The 18,210-nt window shown below is 39.0% G+C and overlaps 1 protein-coding gene across 5 annotated transcripts in view; it reads right to left on the reverse strand.

Moving 5' to 3' along the window:
• The window catches only part of WAPL (WAPL cohesin release factor), a 65,481-nt gene that overhangs the window by 25,726 nt on the left and 21,545 nt on the right, over positions 1 to 18,210 (reverse strand). For all 5 annotated transcript variants that reach the window (XM_018911047.3, XM_018911045.3, XM_030240948.2 and 2 more), the window contains exons 4-5: positions 15,032 to 15,147; positions 1,042 to 1,137 (exon numbers count right to left, since the gene is read on the reverse strand). In XM_018911047.3, coding sequence (XP_018766592.2) covers positions 1,042 to 1,137; positions 15,032 to 15,147 — 212 coding nt within the window. The remainder of the gene's footprint in view (positions 1 to 1,041; positions 1,138 to 15,031; positions 15,148 to 18,210) is intronic.

The raw sequence follows: 18,210 nt of genomic DNA on the forward strand, positions 1-18,210 counted from the left end.
ATCTGCATTTTCCAGGAAGTGCAGTTAGCATCCAAAGAAGGCTGTTCAGAATACTGTGAGGAGGCAACCAGAAACAGCCACAAATCAAAGAGGAAGAAGTACCAGAACACCACAAACAGGAGTAGAATAAAAAAACAAAAAACAAAAAAAACCCCCAAACAAACAAAAAAAAAAAAACCACAAAAAAAACCCAAAACAAAACAACAAACAAACAAAATCAAAAGAAAGAAACAAAAAATAAACAACTACAAACTGGTGACAACAACAAAAGCTGAAGACTTATCACTGCAAAAGTATCTACTTTCTTATTTTCTGTTCTCAGTCCAGCACTATTAGCAAGGCACCAAATGAAATTACATTTAATGACAATGTACAGTGCTCTCTTAGCATAACCAGTAACAATGTTGCAATATAAGCTGAAAACCCTGGATTCTCAGAGTCTCAAAAGAGTTAAAAAACAATTACTTGCAGTCTCAAAACAACCACTTACTTTTGGACAAACAACTTCAAGAACAACTTTTCATCCCTGGTGTATTTTTTGATATCCAAAATGTTGGTATTAGCATTTCTGACTGTACACAGAAAATGGTGTTTCTTTCATAGTACCTAAAGACTCAAGTCAGCCATGAGCACTACTCCATTAGAAAGAAAAAATAAATGAAAAGGCTCTTTTCAAGTTTTTCCTTTTTCATCAGCAATTTGTTGACTTCTGTGTTCATAAGCAAGTTAATCCTGGGAGTTCTCTCAGAAAATGGAATGGAGTCCATTATTAGAAGGCTTAACTTCAGCATTGGGGAACATCACTTGAAGTATATTTTTGTAACTATATTGAAGCTATATGAAAGATCCTATTCTACAGCACTTCCACTAACAATTTCCTTTCTATCAAATTCCAATGGCTCATATCACAAAGTGGACCTCATTCTGAATTACTGTGACACTACCAGATGGCAAGAACTTGGGTTTAAAAAAAAATAAAAAAAACAGTGGATCTGGAAAGGAGATTTAGTAAACTTGAGAAAAACCCAACAGTCTACTTACTGGGACACTGGGAGTTTTCAAAGCTGGTGGTGCTGGCAGAGCCTCTGATTCTGGCTGGTTCCAGTGTCTAGCATTATACACTGCTTTTGTGGGAGACTAGAAGATAAAAAAAAAAGTTAGTTTTTAAGTAATTTACCAGTAGTCACTATACACTTCAAAATCACCGCAGCAATACTGTAGCCAAACAAGGAAAATCAGCCTCATTTTCCCTGCTGAATTCCCAGCAGCACAAGTTCACAGTATCACATGTACTGGAAAATCAGAGAGACTTTGAAGCCTCTGATGGTTTTAAAGACATACAGACCCACTTGAATGGCAAAAGACATGATATGTATGTATGTAAAGACTTTTTTCAGTTGTCCCATCTCTTAAACTTATTCAAAGGCAAAAGGTCTGCAACCTTCCTATAGACAAAAACTGACAGCTCAGGGAAAAAAATCATGTTAGCAAACACCATGTCAGTAGAAATAGGATTGGTTTAGAAACAAAAATGCAGAACTCAAATAGACTTCGATGCTAGGAGGAAGAAAAACACTCAAACTAAAAGCCCTTATCCATATTAATAAATTAAGAAGTCTTTTTTTAGACTTGCTCAAAAATGTGTCAAGGCAAATCAAAATGAATCCAAATTTACTGTCCTTGAATTTTTGGGAAACGTAACATACTCCTCAGAGGAAGCAAAGACAAAATTCTATTTCTAGCATTCACGTTTACCAACCTACTTGCAGGACATTTTTCTAGATTAATACAGCATTACAATTTTCACCATTCCCCACCATGGCATACATGAAGTTAACTGACAAAGTACCTGTTTCCTCACAGCAGTTAGACAGTATTTTGAATGTGAAAAAATAATTTCAAATAAACATTTTCTGTCAAAATATAATGTAATAACTATTTAACCGAAATACAGATCAAGCCCAGAGGGACTTCATGTGGCAAGCCTTAGGACCAGCCAGGGACTGAGCACCACTCCACATAGTGCAACAAGGTTCTAGCTTGCCAAAAGCTAGAAAGCCAGTTCTCTAAGTCAAGGGTTTCTGTACTATTGCAGAGTAAAACCCTACTGTGCTGCATCCTTCCGTTCTTCACAAGACAAAGCCCTACTGAACCAAATTTCAAGGAATATTAGCAGGATGAAAGCCTCAGCTACAAGTTTTCAGAGACCAAAAGCACTAAACCACTCTAGTATCCAAACAAGAGAAAAGCCTCTTTCCCACCTAGAGTGCGCTTTTGTGTGGTCATGAGAAACTTGGATTGTTAAATTATGTTCCTAAAGCAGTGCTCATGTACCATTCATCAACATGTATACTGTAGTTATCATCTTAAGTTTCAGCAGTTTTGCAAGGAAGCTCTTTTAGACAATATCTGTTCAGCTCAAAAAGTTTAACTGAGAAACCAGTTTCATGTTCAGGATACTTCAGTTACAAGAGGATATCTGGGCCCACAAATAGGAAGAAAGTGTCATATGGATCCCTATTTGAAAAAAGGTTAGAAAATGGTCCAGATGTTAACTCTCTTTTCTCCTATACCTTTCCAAGCAGCAAATATCTACCTGGAATCTGACTCAGGGTCTGCACTGAACAAAGGAAGGGCAATTTACAAACAAAGTTGGTTTTTTCTTTAATCAAGAAAGATTCAAGTTTCACAGATATCTGCAATGGAAAAGAACCACTGAGTCTTTTTGTTTCTTGAATTGCTCACAATCGCTCCACACTTCATTTTAGTGCCTATTTAAGACTGGCAAGAGAGGGTGCCCTATCCTGGTATACAGGATAATTCAAGGAAGCAACACACTGCTATCTAACCCACATGGTACAGCATTTTATAGAATCAGACTGGTTTGGGGTGAAATTCTCTGCCTGTGCCCAACCTGTGTGCTCCTTTTCCTTCAGGCCTTGTGCTCCACCAAGAGCCAAACACAGCCCCTGGCAGGCACAGGAGGAGCAGAGCCAGGCTGGGTTTGAGCTTGTCCTGGCAAGGCAGCAGCTGGGCCAGTCCCTTGATGACCACACCACAGAAGCACCCACAGTCTCCTTGGCTTTTCCAACACCAGCACCTCTGCTGTGCACACACACGCAGGGCAAGGAGGCCCAGCCCACAGGAAGCACATTCAGTGTTTGGGAGGGAGTTACAACAGAGTACACAAGCAGCTGTAGCAGTGCAACCAAAAGGGCCACACAGCATTAGTGTGTCTTCCCCAGCAGAGAGCAACAGCTGATGCGTAGGAAAGAGTTCAGCAGGGCAAACAGATAAAAGCAAATTCCTTCTAAACACCCAGGGCTCACAGGCTTCCAAAGATGGTATGCTTTTTGTTTAACAGTCAAAAATGGGCTTTTCTTCTCCCATCTCCCTTAATTCCTTAGTAAATCAAAAGCTAGGGCATCCCAAAGTGTTTTGTGACATGGCAGTTTACAACTTAACCATTACTAGTGCAATAGAGGAAAAAGGCTACATTTTACATAAGAAAACAAGCAATGCCACCAATAAATGCCTGTTCTGAGAAAAGAGGACATCTGCATTTAATAGCTCTCTTGTAACAGTGCCTGAAGTGCAGATGGAAATAGCAATCCTTAAAATCTCAAATACCTATGGAAGGTTAGTTTTAGTGACCATTCCTTGTAGGATCTTCCACTTCAAATCAGAAAAGATCTAAACAAGTGATTGGTCTGTAATTCCATGCCTTCCCAGCAGTATTTCCTTAGACACCCTGACACTTGCTATCTGGTCAGTCTCACACTGCCTGAAGACAGATGGCCCACCAGAACATACTGCAAATATCTAACATCGCTTGCCAAAGAAGTATGTTCTAATCAGCTCTAACACACCATGCAGAGACTTTGGAGCCTCTCTTACAACTCAGGTGGACTTCAGCACAGCAAATACATCCTTCCTTTTCAACCACCTCTTAAATCAACCTTCCCATTTTCCCTCGCAGCAAAGAATTAGGATGAATTTCCAGATCAAGTGCAAAGAAACCGCACCAATACCGATCAACCAGCGAGCACTGTGTGGACTTGCTTTGGATTGCTGTGTGACAGAACTGAAGCCAGGGAAAGTATCAAAGATCAAATGAATGCTAGTGAAGAAAGACTTTTCAGAAGGGCTTGATCACAAAAGCAAAGAGGTTGGTTTGTTTGGTTTTGGGGTGTTTTTTCAAAAGGCTTGTGATAACAAGCTTCCCTGAACAAGCAACACTGATATTTAAGCAGCAATAATTTAAGAAACTTTCCCTTAAAGATAAGAAAACCTTGCAATTATTCAAATAACATAGACTTTTCTTTAATAATTCCTTCTCTCAAAACTAACTTGGAATAGACGCAAGTGGAAGTACATCGTTCCTTTGAATTCTGTGTTCTTAAGGCAAATAAGTTCTGCAATATTAATCAGCTGCAAGAGCTTCTGCTGAATAGCAGAGGAGTTTCCTTTTTCAGTACATCTCGAACTGACAGCTGCTTACACAGAGACACATGTCTGAGAGAGTGCAAATATTCCAGGCTGGGCATAAGGCACATAGTACTGTGGGACTCTGCATGTGGTTCTGGGGGGATGAGTGCAGATACAAAACCAGGACTAATGCCAGGGATTTTACAAAATGCACAGAACTGTCTCTTCTGTAAGATCATCTCCAAATGGCATTATCTATGGGTCATGCTTAACCTCCCACCCCTGAAAGCTACAAAGCTGAAATTTTCAAGAGCACTATGCACATACTGAGGCAGCACTGCCGGCCATAGATGTCAGAATGGCAAAAAATAAGAGCCAGGGACATGAGTCACACAGAAAATACTAGCAAAACACAGAAGACCATCTATTTGCAGGTAAGAATGTTTTCCAAGGTACAAGACAATGGCAAAAGGAAACTCAAGAACATTTTCATCAGATACCCTGGTAAATGAATTATTTATATTTGAAATGCATTCAGTACCATTGTATGCCAGATGCTTGTCAAAGCTACAAGTTCCAAAAAAACCCCCAATAAACAAAATATATGAGTTACCACTCTGTATTCATCATCATTAAGAGTACTATCCTGTCCTGCATGTCTCACTTTGAACAGGAAAAAGGTGACAAGCACGTTATGCAGCACAGAAATATTCATAATGGACTGTTTCTTTTGAAAAGGGAGAGGAACGAACATCACTCAGAGCGATGAAAAAGAAATCACACCTCAAAACAGGAAGATGGAGTATCAATTCAACACAAGCTGAGCCATGTTACTGAACAGAAAAAAAAGTTAATTTGGACTTCAGAGAAGACAGCAGTTTCCAACAGCATTTTAAAACCAGCACCAAGCTGATTTTGCAGAGTTCAAAATCTGAACTGCATCTCCATTACTTGGATCAAAGCAGCAGATTAGTGCCAATAAACTACTGCCATGGATCACTTAATCATGAGGTGCTATTCCATTTAAACACAAAACACATTATGCACACACCTAGCCAGACAACTACAAGCTGTTAGTCAAACAAAGTTTAAGACTATTAGACAACACAAGGAGCAAAGGAAAAAAGGTCACTGAAGCTTTTTTTGCATCAAACTTCTGAAGATCTGCAAAATGCTTTTTGTTACTTAAAGCTCAGGAGGAGGCCCACAGGGCACAACAAGATGATGGGTCCAACAACCAAGTGAAGGATGAAAACAGAACTTAAGAAACAGGACAATCTAATAAATGAGATTCATTAACAGAACAGAAATAGCCAGTGGTGTTCTGTATGCTGCTTATGCTGAGTGTATTCAAAGGTCAGCTCAGAAGCAGAAGCCACATGGTTACATTCACTATTTTTGCCTGAAACCTTCAATAAGTCTAATTAAAAGGGACAGGGTACAATAGTTTAGACTATCACCACAATAGTATCAGCACAACACTGGAAAAATAATGCTTTGCTCAAGAGAAAAGAAAAACCTGCAGTTCAAGGAACACCCTGGCACAAGCACTTCCCAGCACAAACTGCTCAGAAAAATTTCCTGCTCTCTCTCTTGGTTGTGAAAGGCAGACAGAAGCAGGCCAACACAGACCCATGTGTCCGTCCCGTCCGTGTCCCCCCCGGTAATCCCAATCTACCCAAAGTGTATCAATCTACCAAGAGGAAAGCCTTACAAAATAGTTACTGCAATGAAGTTCCAGAGGTGATACAGCTGAGGTGTGCATACACCCACAGAAAAGTTTGCGATTGGATCAGTAAAAAGCACTGTTCAAATGAATCTCCCAGATGTGCTCAGTTACAGCTCTGGTGTTTGCATCACTGAGTCTGAGGACACTGACCTGACCACTTCCCAGGGCAATCAGACTTCAGCTGCACCTCCAGAGAGCACCTACCTCATGCCACCTGTTACCAGGCACTGCCTACATCAGGTCAAAACAAAGCCAATTCAAAGTAAAAGCTTTGAAACGGGTCTAACAAGGACACTGGACCCTCAACACCACAAATTTTCCCCTCAGGACATGCTCACATCTCATCATGCAATTATTGAATGCATATCAAGTCTCAGACAGAGGTGAGTGAACCAGCCATGCTCATACAGTACACAGGAGCTGTGAAGACATTTTGCATATTCATCTGCATATAAATCAAGCTCCCACTAGCAAATGAAACTGGTGCATTTTAATTCCTTTGAGAACTTTTCCCATTTTAGAACTTCCTACAGGAGACCTTGTGCAATGTAACATTTATCCTACATACCTATCCTGCATGGCTACTTTACTAAAGCATGAAGTTAATTACCGGAACTACAAAACAGATGTGTGTGTGAGTTTTTTGCAGGGAATATGAGGATTCAAGACAGACTCTAGTTTGAAAAATACTTTAATCAATCTTTGCTTCTAGCCTTAAAGCTAATACCAGTAGGAACTGGAAGTATAAAATTCCACGTTTCCACCGTGACATTCAACATTTTCCATTCAACTTGATTTTTCTACTTCCTGAAAAGCCTAAGTGTGCACAGGGGGAGAAGAATTTCCATGCTTATTTTTCATTTGTTCCTCTCATCTCTATGAGGACTTAGCATGTTATGTTCACTTTGCACCTCTACCCTTCTCAGATAAAGCTGCTAATATTTCTCTTGACACCACCTAGAAAACAGCCATTTCCAAGAATGCTGCTCCCACAGTCCTACCCAACAGCTGTGTATGGAGGATACTTGAGGAAGCACTTTTACCAGGATCCCAGCCTAGCATCTACCAGAACACCCTCTTCACCATGTTTTAATATGAAGGAGTGAGAAGAAAATAATTTTTATCAGCATCAAATTATTATCTCGAAGTGAGAAGACCAAATCCTGACATTTGCTTTCAGTCCAGGATGGCTTTGAGGTGCTAAATCCCAACTCAATTCAGTAAAATTACAGCAGCTACTTCACTCTTCAATTTAGGTGACTAATCTAAAAACCTGCCAGTCCTGACTAGTATTCTGCTTACTAGCTTACACATTAAGAATTGGTTTTGGTAATTTACATCAAAATTAATTAAAAAGTCCCTAAATGGTAAGCATTTGGGAGCCAGTATTAAATAAGATGCTTACAGAAAAATTTGGTTTTGCAAATGTTAGGTGAAATAATAGTGTCAATATGAGGCTTTGGTTTCTGACAAATCAGCTATTAAACAGATTTATTCTCACCTTTTAAAATATTTTCAAAATTTATTTTTATTCCAGCAAAACATCAAAATTGCTTACAATAGACAAGCTGATTATAACTGACTGGCACTTACAACAGCTCATCTCTTGTTCATCATTCCAACAAAACGTATTTGGACAAAAAAATCCCCACAAAAACCACTTCAGTTCAGGACTGGGGAGCCAGTCTGCCAGAAGCACCAACCAGCAAATGAAAGGAATGCACTGCAGAAGCAGCAACTGGCAGTCACAGGTTGTCAGCTCTGCCCAGCACTGTTTGTCAGCCTGCTGACAGACATACTGGGCTTAGTACTGAACTGAGAGGTCACAGAATATTTAAATTGCCCAAATACAGCTTGACTCCTCAATAGAGTCAAAACAGCTCATGCCAACTAACAATCTTTCCTCCTAAAAAGAAGCAATTTCAACTTTCTCAATTAGGATGCAAAGAGCAGCTCAATGTGCATAGTTACCAGCAATTTATTATCACTGAAAAAAATGCCTTATTACAACTGTTCATCCTTAGGGCAGGACACACTTTAACTAAAGGTTATGCAAGATGAAGACAAACAGTTGTTTTTAAAATGAGCCCTGGCCAGTCTACTCTGATCCTACCATTATGTGTATAGAAAGGGCTATGACTGATAGCAAAACTTTTGCATTAAGATTCCTTGGCTGCTTTTTCAGAACTATTTATTTGAAATAAGCTATGGAAAAGTAATGAAGCAAAATCACATAGGTTTATGCACTTAAGACAGACTAACATTCACATACTCTAAAACTTAAAAAAGAAAGAAAAACGAAAAATCTTTTAAAATCTAATTTGGGGAAATGCTGATTTGTTTGCAGGCCAGCAAAAAGAAACGTTACTCACAGGATGCCTTTGATAAACATCTGCTGCACAGTACAACACAGGCTAAGTGGAAAACTACAGACCACAGTGCAGCCTAGTTTCTGTCCCCTCCCACACACACGTCATTGTCACATTAGCCCTAAGATTACACAGCCAGCCCAGAGCGGGCACCCGTTCGTACTTCTCCAGTTTCAAAATACTTTCAAAGATGAGGTATAAGCTTTTCATTTTGAACTTCTACTTTACTTAGACCCAGCATTTGTTTCTAACTGGTATTTAGAGCTCCTTCCAGTCAGCATGAAACACCAGTGGAGAAAGCTCCCATCAAACTGAAAAAGATCTCTTATACCCTTAAAACATGCATTACAATAAATGCTAGCAGAAATAAAGGCTCACAGCTAAAGTTTCTTTTTCAGGTATTGACAGTTTCTGACAGTGCCTAACCTTATAACAGGAGTATTTTATTTTCCTATAGGACAAGAAAGATGCATTTCAGTAATGAACTAAGGACTAGCTGCAGATCAGACTGAAATAAATCACACAGAAGAAAAAAAGAAAATTTCTTCCTGGTTCAGCACTTGGTAACTGGAAATAAGTGCTCTTTACACAGTTTTGGTTTAACATGTCCTTCAAACTTACCTGTCCAAAGACCACACCTGGAAATCTTGCACACATTTCTGTACTTTGTTGGGTACAGATGTTATTCCTAAAACTTTACTAAACTGTGAAAAGCAGTAGTTACAGGGTTATGACTGGTTCAAGTTTTTCTCTTGGATACAAAGTTCAGCAGCAATCTGTTGGCTAAGCCACATCTGAATTCAGCAATGCTTTCATTCACATATTCAACACTTCTGTCATGACCAACCACACTAACATCACTTGATCAAAGCGCTGCATGGAATCCTGCTAACACTGCTGTGTTTAGTAAGCATTTCTCAGTTGCAGTGTTGACTTAAACACGTTAAGAGGACTTAATCTCTCTCCTTGGGTCGCCTCAACTGAGTAGATAGAATAGTTTAGTTTCCCAGTGAACTGGACTAAGATTTATGTTAAATATTTCCTTTTCAGTGAGTTATTTTTACAGTAATACACAACATTGGGAAGGCACAGGGAAACAGAAGGGAGCTGGTAAAGCAAAGGGAGAACAAAAGCAGCATAACCACATGCTTCTGTAAGTATTTTTTGCCTCTTTCAGCCCTTACAGTAGATGGGGCTGTGTTGGGCTTGGGACTGGGTTTTTTTTGGTTAATCCAAGAAGATCTCAGCTTTTCATGGCAAATGCGGTCCACACTAGTAGAGGAACTTTCAAGCAGTGCCACTTTAGTGTACTAAACTTTAACAGTACTTTAAAAAAGTGCTGTTACCAAAACGTTCCCAGGCACAGCAAGCAGTGAAAGCCAAATGCCATGCCACACAGTAAGGCAAGGGGGCCCCATGGCAGGCAGACACCTGTCAATTAACAGCTAAAATGCACTAACAGCTATCAGCTTGATCTAGCACATCCCAATCAAATCTGTCACTATCTCAAACCCACTGAGCCTCATGTCAGCTGCCAAAAAGGACTGCTGTGATTTCATCCCAGCTGGCAACTAAGCCCAACCCAGCTCCTTGCTTACTCACCCCCAGTGGGATGGGGAAGAATCCAAAGGGTAGAAGTGAGAAAACACAAAGAAATAAAGACAGTTACACAGGAAAGCAAAAGCCATGAATGCAAGCAAAACAGAACAAGGAATACATCCACCACTTTGTATGGGCATGCAGTTTTTCAACCATTCCCAGGAAAGCAAGGCTCCATCTGGTGTAACACCTACTTGGGAAGACAAAGGCCATCACTTCAAAGGTGTGCCCCCCCTTCCTCCTCCTCCAGATTTTTATATTGCTGAGCACATTGTCATATGATATGGAATATCCCTTAGGTCACTGTGACCAGCTGTCCCCTCCAAACCTCCTTGTGCACCCCCAGCATCCTGGCTGGCAGGGTGGGATGAGGAGCAGAAAAGGCCTTGGCTCTAAGTGCTGCTCAGCAATAACAAAAACATCCTAGCACTACCAATAGTGTTCTCAGCACAGACCCAAAACAGCCATGTAAGAGCTCCTCTGAAGAAAATTAACTGTATTCCAGCCAAAACCTGCACAAACAGAAAACTCTGTGGTCCAGTATTTGAATGGGCCAAAGGAAACATGAACATCAAGTTAGTGGCAAAGAGATTTTTCCATACCTTTTCCTGCACAAGCCAATGTGTGCACAACAAGAGGAAAAGAAAAGCCCACTGATGTACCCCCATTCACTGGGTACCTGTGGGAATGTGTACACAGTTGCAAGCCAGACAGGTTTTCTAGGGCTAAGACTTCAACTTAGTGAAATTAAAAGACATTTCTCCTATACCAATGTAAGAGAATAAGAAAAAAATTTAAGCTAGCATCGAGTCATTTAAAAACAATAAATTTTCATTGCAAAAGTGAATATTTAATTGAAACATGCCCATTTTAACTGGAGTCACAAGTCATTAAGCAATGAATTAGCCTTCAAGTTAGTTTCTAGCTTGACCAGTAGTCCATGAATCACCAATATAGACTGACCATGCACGGAACACTTTCTTCCTCATCTTACCAATCATAAAACACACATTTCAAACTCTCAAGAAAATTCCAGTATTTTATAGATGCTAAAATTGCCTTCTATAGTAGTACAGAAGCTTTATGAAATATACCCAATGCAAAAGATATTAACATCTAAGAAACTAATTCCAAAGGACTTGCTTCTAAAATTCACCTACTCTAAGGCATGGGAAAAAAAAAAACTCCTCACAAAGTACTCATCTAATTGAAATTTCATGCTACTTTGAGAAAACATATGACTGAGTCTGCTTCCAGTTGTGCCAACCTGAGAGTCAGGTTTTTTTTCTGTTATACCTCCTCTGTCTCCTGCATGCAGCTCCTTAAGTTTTCCCACATGCCTCAGCAGCCCTGAAGAGCAGTAACAGAAAGATTATAGTTTCTTCCCCCCTCCCAGGCCCCTCAAGCTGAAAGGCTCCCATACCTTTTAACTATGATTTGCAACTCTATCTAAATTCTTACCTTGAAATATTCAAAGGTAATCAGTATTCACCATGGCTAGGTTGGCTTCCTATGGCCACAAGCAGAACTAGGATCAGCACTGAGCTGCAGATCACTCATTATAAATTCTGAGTTTAAGAGCTGAAGGGCCATTCCAGAAAATGTACTGTTCAGAGGACTTGGTGGTCCCTAGTGACATGCTGGACAGTACAAACACTGAACTGACACAAAACACTAAGTATAAGCATTAATTTTTAGGGCTGATAGATCAGAAGGTTTTGTTTGGGGATAGATTAGCCCTCCTTATCATACACTTTTAAGTTGGCTTTTTTCAGATTCCTATTTAGAGACAGATATTTTGCATAAGACCACAGGAAACTGTTCCAGAGTATTCCTACAAAAACTGTTTCTTTTCATTTGCTGACTCTAGCTAAAATCTGTTGTGAAAGCAGCAGGAGCAAGAAATGTCAGGAAATAATTTTTATGCTGCTTATTTTCAAGTCTTCAGTCTCAGTAGATTTGGACCACAGCACCAAAAAAATTTCTTGTCTACTCTATTGGGTTTGGCTGCAAATGGAGAATTAGTTTGATCTGTAGAAGGGAACTAAGCTCAAAGGGGCCAGCAGGTGGGTGTATCCAGAGTTCCCAAACTGACATGCTAGAGCATGAGTTACCCAACCAGTTGAATTAAAATTGTAAACAGTTGCAAACAAACTTCTGCAGATGTTACTCATGTATGCTTCACACCCATAATTTTCAACTCAAGCAATGCCAATATTTATGTACTGTAAGTACTTAATTATGTTGCTATGGAATGTAACACTCCCCCTATAATTCAGGCTCATGATAAAGAGGTTTAATTCACTTAAAAGCACGGCTCTGGTTGAGACTTTACTCACCTATCAATGTCCTTGGCTACTGTAACCAGGCAGTGATTTCAGTCCTTACAGTAAAAGCAGTGTTTAGAACCACTGTTATACACAAAGTCAATGATGTCAGTAATATTTTATTGCACTCAAAGTTTCAAGAACTGGAGTTTAGCATTAGGAGACAATGATCAAGTTTTCAAAACTACAACCATGGGTGACAGATCAGCTGAATACAGACCAGAAAAAATACTTGAGCTTTCTGGATCTGCTGAAATGTAATGATAGCACCTGCTTCTTCCTGAGTAACAGAGCTTTTTTCTTGGCAGCTCAGTGTGATGCAGTGCCACAGCTCTGAAAATCACCTAACAGAAAATATTTCATACTGTATCTGCTAGCTCCTACAAGAAAAAATAAATGCTGCTGAGACAGTGAAGTAGTTCCAGAGATTTTTTTCTGAAGATCATTAGTTATTATCATCAGCTTAATACTTTCAGTTTTTTTTTTCCCGTTCCCAGAATGAGAATTCCCTTAAGATACAACTAAGATAAACAGTCTAGATCTATATTTTAGGAAGATAATTATAGCAGCTCTAATTACCATCAGAACAAGCTTTACAAGCTTTTTTAGTAACTCCATGTAACAGCCACATGTTCAGTGAACACTGAAGTTTAAAATCTGAACCTCAATTACAGCAACATCTACTTCTAGGTCCATTATAACACTACAGGGTCAAAAAAGCTGTTTCATTCTCAACCTTCCCACTTGAATAAAATTCATCCCCAACTGAGAATTTTCTAGAGTTGAAACCATTCTCCTTTATAGCATGATACTGCTGTAAGGCTTTTTCCTTACCCCATAATTTCATGATATATAGATTCAAAATTAATTGGAACAATTTTCACATAAAATCTCAGGGACTTAAAGAATAAAAATTAAACAAGAAACACATGAAATGCAATCACAGAATAATATTTGTGGCATTTAAGTATTTAAATTAAAAAAACTTTCTGTATTTAGCAGAACACCCACAGCTGTTTTATGCTGTTAAAATATGTAACTGAAAAAGTTACAGGCAAATTTGCACTTCCTGTACTTCTGTTTCTCAGTGCACAGGAACATGTTCACTGATAAGAAGCTGAATTTTTAAAAATGATTATTTAATCAGCAGAAGCTGAGGAACTTCCATCTCCAAGAAATACTATTTCAGTTGTGAAAACACCCTCCTCACTTATCAGACTTCAAACTGTGGAGGGAGGAGCTTCTCATTCTGTCCAAAGTCAAAACAGCAAGTGACATTTCAATTTCAGAGGGCATCACAACCGACAGGACCTACTGGTCACCTATTCTCCCGCATGAAAATACTCCCCAGCACGTTTTGAGAACTAAACCAAATCTGTCATCCTTTCTCCACCCACAAATCCTTTTTTTAAAGGAAAAATTGATATATAAGAACACAACTGGGGAGATAAATCTTCTGGTTCTGGAAGACCAAAAAAGAAAAGGCATCTTGAAAAATTACTTCAAGTGAAACTATCATATAACACAAGTAATTAGTTACCTTCATGAGGAATTATTAAAATTCCTTAAAAAAAAAAATTTAAAAACTTCTTTGAATTGATGGACTCATGAGCACATTCTGAACACACATAAAAGACAGCTTCTATAATATCATGCAACTGCCAGGTCTTGCAAAACCTATGGAACTCCAAGGGAAAGCAGAAATACAAGCTCATATCCCTCTTTCTCCTCCTAGAGCAGTTGGGGGTTGCAATGATGGTGAGACAGGGACTGCTGTCACCTGGTAACACAAACAAGTTATGCAAAAAGCTAATGAGAAGGCCTTAAGCATTAGAAATAGCTGCCCTGGACAGCAGGGTCATAAAAGCTTCTTTTAATGGAGATTACATGGATCCCCCTATTGCAAACTTTTACCTAGTTGCTACACTCCATCTTTGCTGTATGCACATTTTCAAAAACCTCAAAATACTGCACACCCATAGTGACAGATGAACCATGTTTCTGTAAGATCAAGAAAATGAATAAGCTCTTTTCATGCTATGAAAAGAGCAAATTCATACTGAATATTACACAGTTGAGGAAGACTGGGGTGGGATTGAAGGCTGCTTTTTTTTCCAATGAAAAGAAAATCTCACTATACCAAATGCTATAAACGCACTTATCCTTATAAAGACTATACCAAAACCTAATTTCATCTTTTAAGAAAAGTTCTATCTTTATAACATGATAGATATTTCTTGGGAGAGCAAACAAAAGAGACCAAAAGAATCCTCCCCCAAACACCAACAAATCACAAAGTAAAATACAGAGAATTTACTGATGCTTTGTCTTAGAAATATCTCCAAGGAATGCATCTACATTACAAGTCTGGTTCTCCATAGCAGGAATGTGAACCTGAAAAGTGAACCCTCCAGTAAGAAATACGGAAGTACTGCACTTGAATATTTTACTTTTCCAGAAATACTATTAAAGGCCAACATATAATCTCAAAAGCCTTGTTGCATACCTAAGAAGAAACATCAATCCTGAGGAGTTCAGTAAAATAAGAACTTGGTATTGGTCTCAGCATTATTACTCACCCGCTTTGGCCCACTAAAAATCTTCCTGGTGTTTTCCTTAGATTTATCACCTTGTTTATTTGTGGATTTCTTATTGCCTTCAAGAACACCAGATGCATCCTCTGAAAACTCCAGATCTGTGAAAGGTAAATATAGACATGAAACAACCATTTTAAAAGCTGTTGAACTCCTAGAGCATTTCTTGCATCTGACAATTCCACACCGATAGCTTCTGACATTTCATAATGAACCATCAATATTCATCAGAAAAATCAGCCTTAATACCAAGCACAGTCCTGGATACAGCTAAGGCTTGCTGACTGGACTGCAGTAATATATAGAAGCATGACAAGGTGCACAATCAAAAATATTACAGCACTTCTTGCCTCCTGGGTAAGCTGCAGGCCATTGCTGTCCATCCCATACTCCTTAAATCCCAGGGCACCTTTTACATGAGCTTACTAATGGCTGGCTTACTGCTACAAACCTGAGCAGCAGAAGAATAAAGCAGGAGATTGGGCTCTTCAAAAGTGTGAGATTAAGAGATTTATAAGAACACGCTACAATTACAGAACAGAAGAATTGATCTTGCTTCACTTTTCATGAAGGAAGGCTGTTTGTATTTGCTTATGCTGCTGTGATCAGCTCAGGAAATAGTCAGAGAGAAGGAACTGCTGACATGGCCTTTCAATGGATTCGATGCTTGCATTACCCCAGTAATCCAGTACCCCATCCTGGACTGTAAATCTGCAATTCACTCATCAAATTCAATTTCTGTCCTTGGTTGCTTTTTTTAAACTTGTGTTGCTTTATTTGAAACACTATGCCTTGGAGACAAGGGAAGGGGTTTACTTGGCTCAAACCAGAAGTCACCACAAATTTCAAGATGGAAATAAAGACAGGCACAGAGAGGCACTGTTTCATTTGACAAACTGTTTAGAAAACCAATCTATTCCTGAAAAGCTTCTGCTGTTTCAAAAGTGCACTGCAAGAATACTACAAGGAGGTAGGATGGGTTACTCTAACCCCAAATGCATAGGACCAGCCAAGCTGGGTAAGAAGGCAAGCAGAGACAAGCAAAGGCAAAGCAGGCAACCAAATTTCTAAATGGCATTCTCAAGGATACAAAACTTGTCTGAGGAATAGAACTATTCTTAAAATAAAGCTCCTAAGTTTCCAAAATTGCAGTAAATTTCAACAGGCTTAGCAGCACCAGGACTGGCAGGATGCCTGCTGCAAGGCATCTCCTGGAATCAGCCTTTTCCTGGTCCATTTTATCCCGCTGGTTTTCAGTGGGGTTGTGTCAGGTGAGCACAAGAGCCTACAAACACAGCATCAACAGTCCCTCTGAAAACCACTGTGTAACAGATGTTTGAAAAAATTAGTGTAACTGAGGAAAAGTACTACAGACCAATTTCCATTAACTTAAATGATACAAAACTACTTCCAAATCTATGTAAAAGACAACTTAGTTCTTGCTGAAGCCAATTTAAGGAGTACAATCAAATTGTTTTGGTATATATACTTATAAATCCTGAAATATTTCTGAGAAAGTCAGGCCCTGAATGCAGTTCTCAAAGAAAGTCAAACCAAAAGAACTAGACCCTCCTATTGTAGATTAAAAGTTAAAAAGCAATTTACTTGACCACAGTCAGGACAAATATGCAAGTCATTCTAGAAACAGAAAATATTTCACCCAACAAATGAGAACAGTAACTTGTGCCCAGTACTAAGACTTGGACCTGGCATTGCCTTCACTAATGATTAACAATGCTCTGGGATCAACTAAGCCACAATTTCTACACCTTGAATTTCCTTGTTTGAATTCTACTCCTATGGGATTCTGAACTATCCCATTTAAATTAGTTGCTTTTAAATTCAAAGAAAAAAAAATTGTTAATTTTTTTTTTGGTAAATCCTACTTACAATAGGATAAGTCTCCATTTTTTGATGTTGCTAGCACATCAAACACTTACTAACTTTGTAAGTTTACCTGGAATGCTTCTATTTGAGCAGTGCTTTTGAAGGCCTTCTAGGTACTCCTAAAGCACTCTGCATACATTATCTTAGCAGACTTTTAAATCTAAACTAAATAGGGTCTGGGGGAGAAGTCTTCTGTTAACATGAACTGAGTGAGGAAACACCCAAGGAGTTTGGTAAGCAGTGACCCCCACTGGACCTTGATTTCCACTGGCTCTCTCCTGTATGGCTATTAGGAGGGTTTTTTTGCCCTCGCATAGAGAAATTGGTCATATTACCTTTTTTTTCTCAGTATGGGAACATGTAAGGCCTTTTTTCCTCTGTCTAACCATTTTTAAGACATTTATAATCTTTAAGATAATTTGCCTGTCTTGGCTAGAACTGGAAAGATGTTCACAGACTAACTAAGGCAACAACCACAGTAAATTTCCTGGGGAACAACAACAGAGTTTTGTTTTAGTGTCTCAGGGCAATTCTGCAAAAGGTTTTGAAGTCCAAATAGGACTCTGCCTTTGAGGACTTGGATGTAGTTTCAACTGCTTTAAAATGCTTACCCTATGAAGGTGGCTCAGTTTTTGAGAAGATGCAAAGGAATGAAAAATTAAAAAAAAAAAAATAGGACAAATTGGCTCACCAGAACTGAGCTGAGAGCTAGATGCTGAAATACAAAAGCTACATTACCTAAAAAGATTATAGGAATCTCATCTTGATCACTGAAAGGAAAAATGAATCGATGACACAAAGGTTAAGCTGCATATTAGAACTGATTTACAAAGCAAAAGACTAAACCACAATACAGATTTCTCTTGGATACAGCTCCCTATCAACTATTACAGTCAAGTTAGTCACTTCCTTCCAGTATTAAAAGCTTCTCCTCACTGCAGTCATCCTGTACTCTGACTACTGAAATGACAAAAGCAGTGTTTCAAATCTAGGGAAGTCTCACCAGTACTTTTAGCCCCTGGCATTCTGGCGGAATCCAGCTGGGAGGCTCACAAGCCAAAGGGGCCTTTGCTTCACTGGGCTGCTACAGAGGAATCTGAGAAAATTTAAAATTGCAATGGCAAAATAAAAAGCCAAGTTTTATCAGGAACTCAACACTTCAGCAAAAATCTAAGGCTAATAAAGTTCAAAAGTTTGTTCATTTAAAAATATGGTAACAGCACCTAGGAATTTAAAAGGTAGAGCTTTTTTTAAGAGGTGGAGGTTTTATTTACTTG

The sequence above is a fragment of the Serinus canaria genome, chromosome 6, assembly GCF_022539315.1.
Source record: "Serinus canaria isolate serCan28SL12 chromosome 6, serCan2020, whole genome shotgun sequence".
In the NCBI taxonomy this organism is placed as follows: Eukaryota; Metazoa; Chordata; class Aves; order Passeriformes; family Fringillidae; genus Serinus; species Serinus canaria.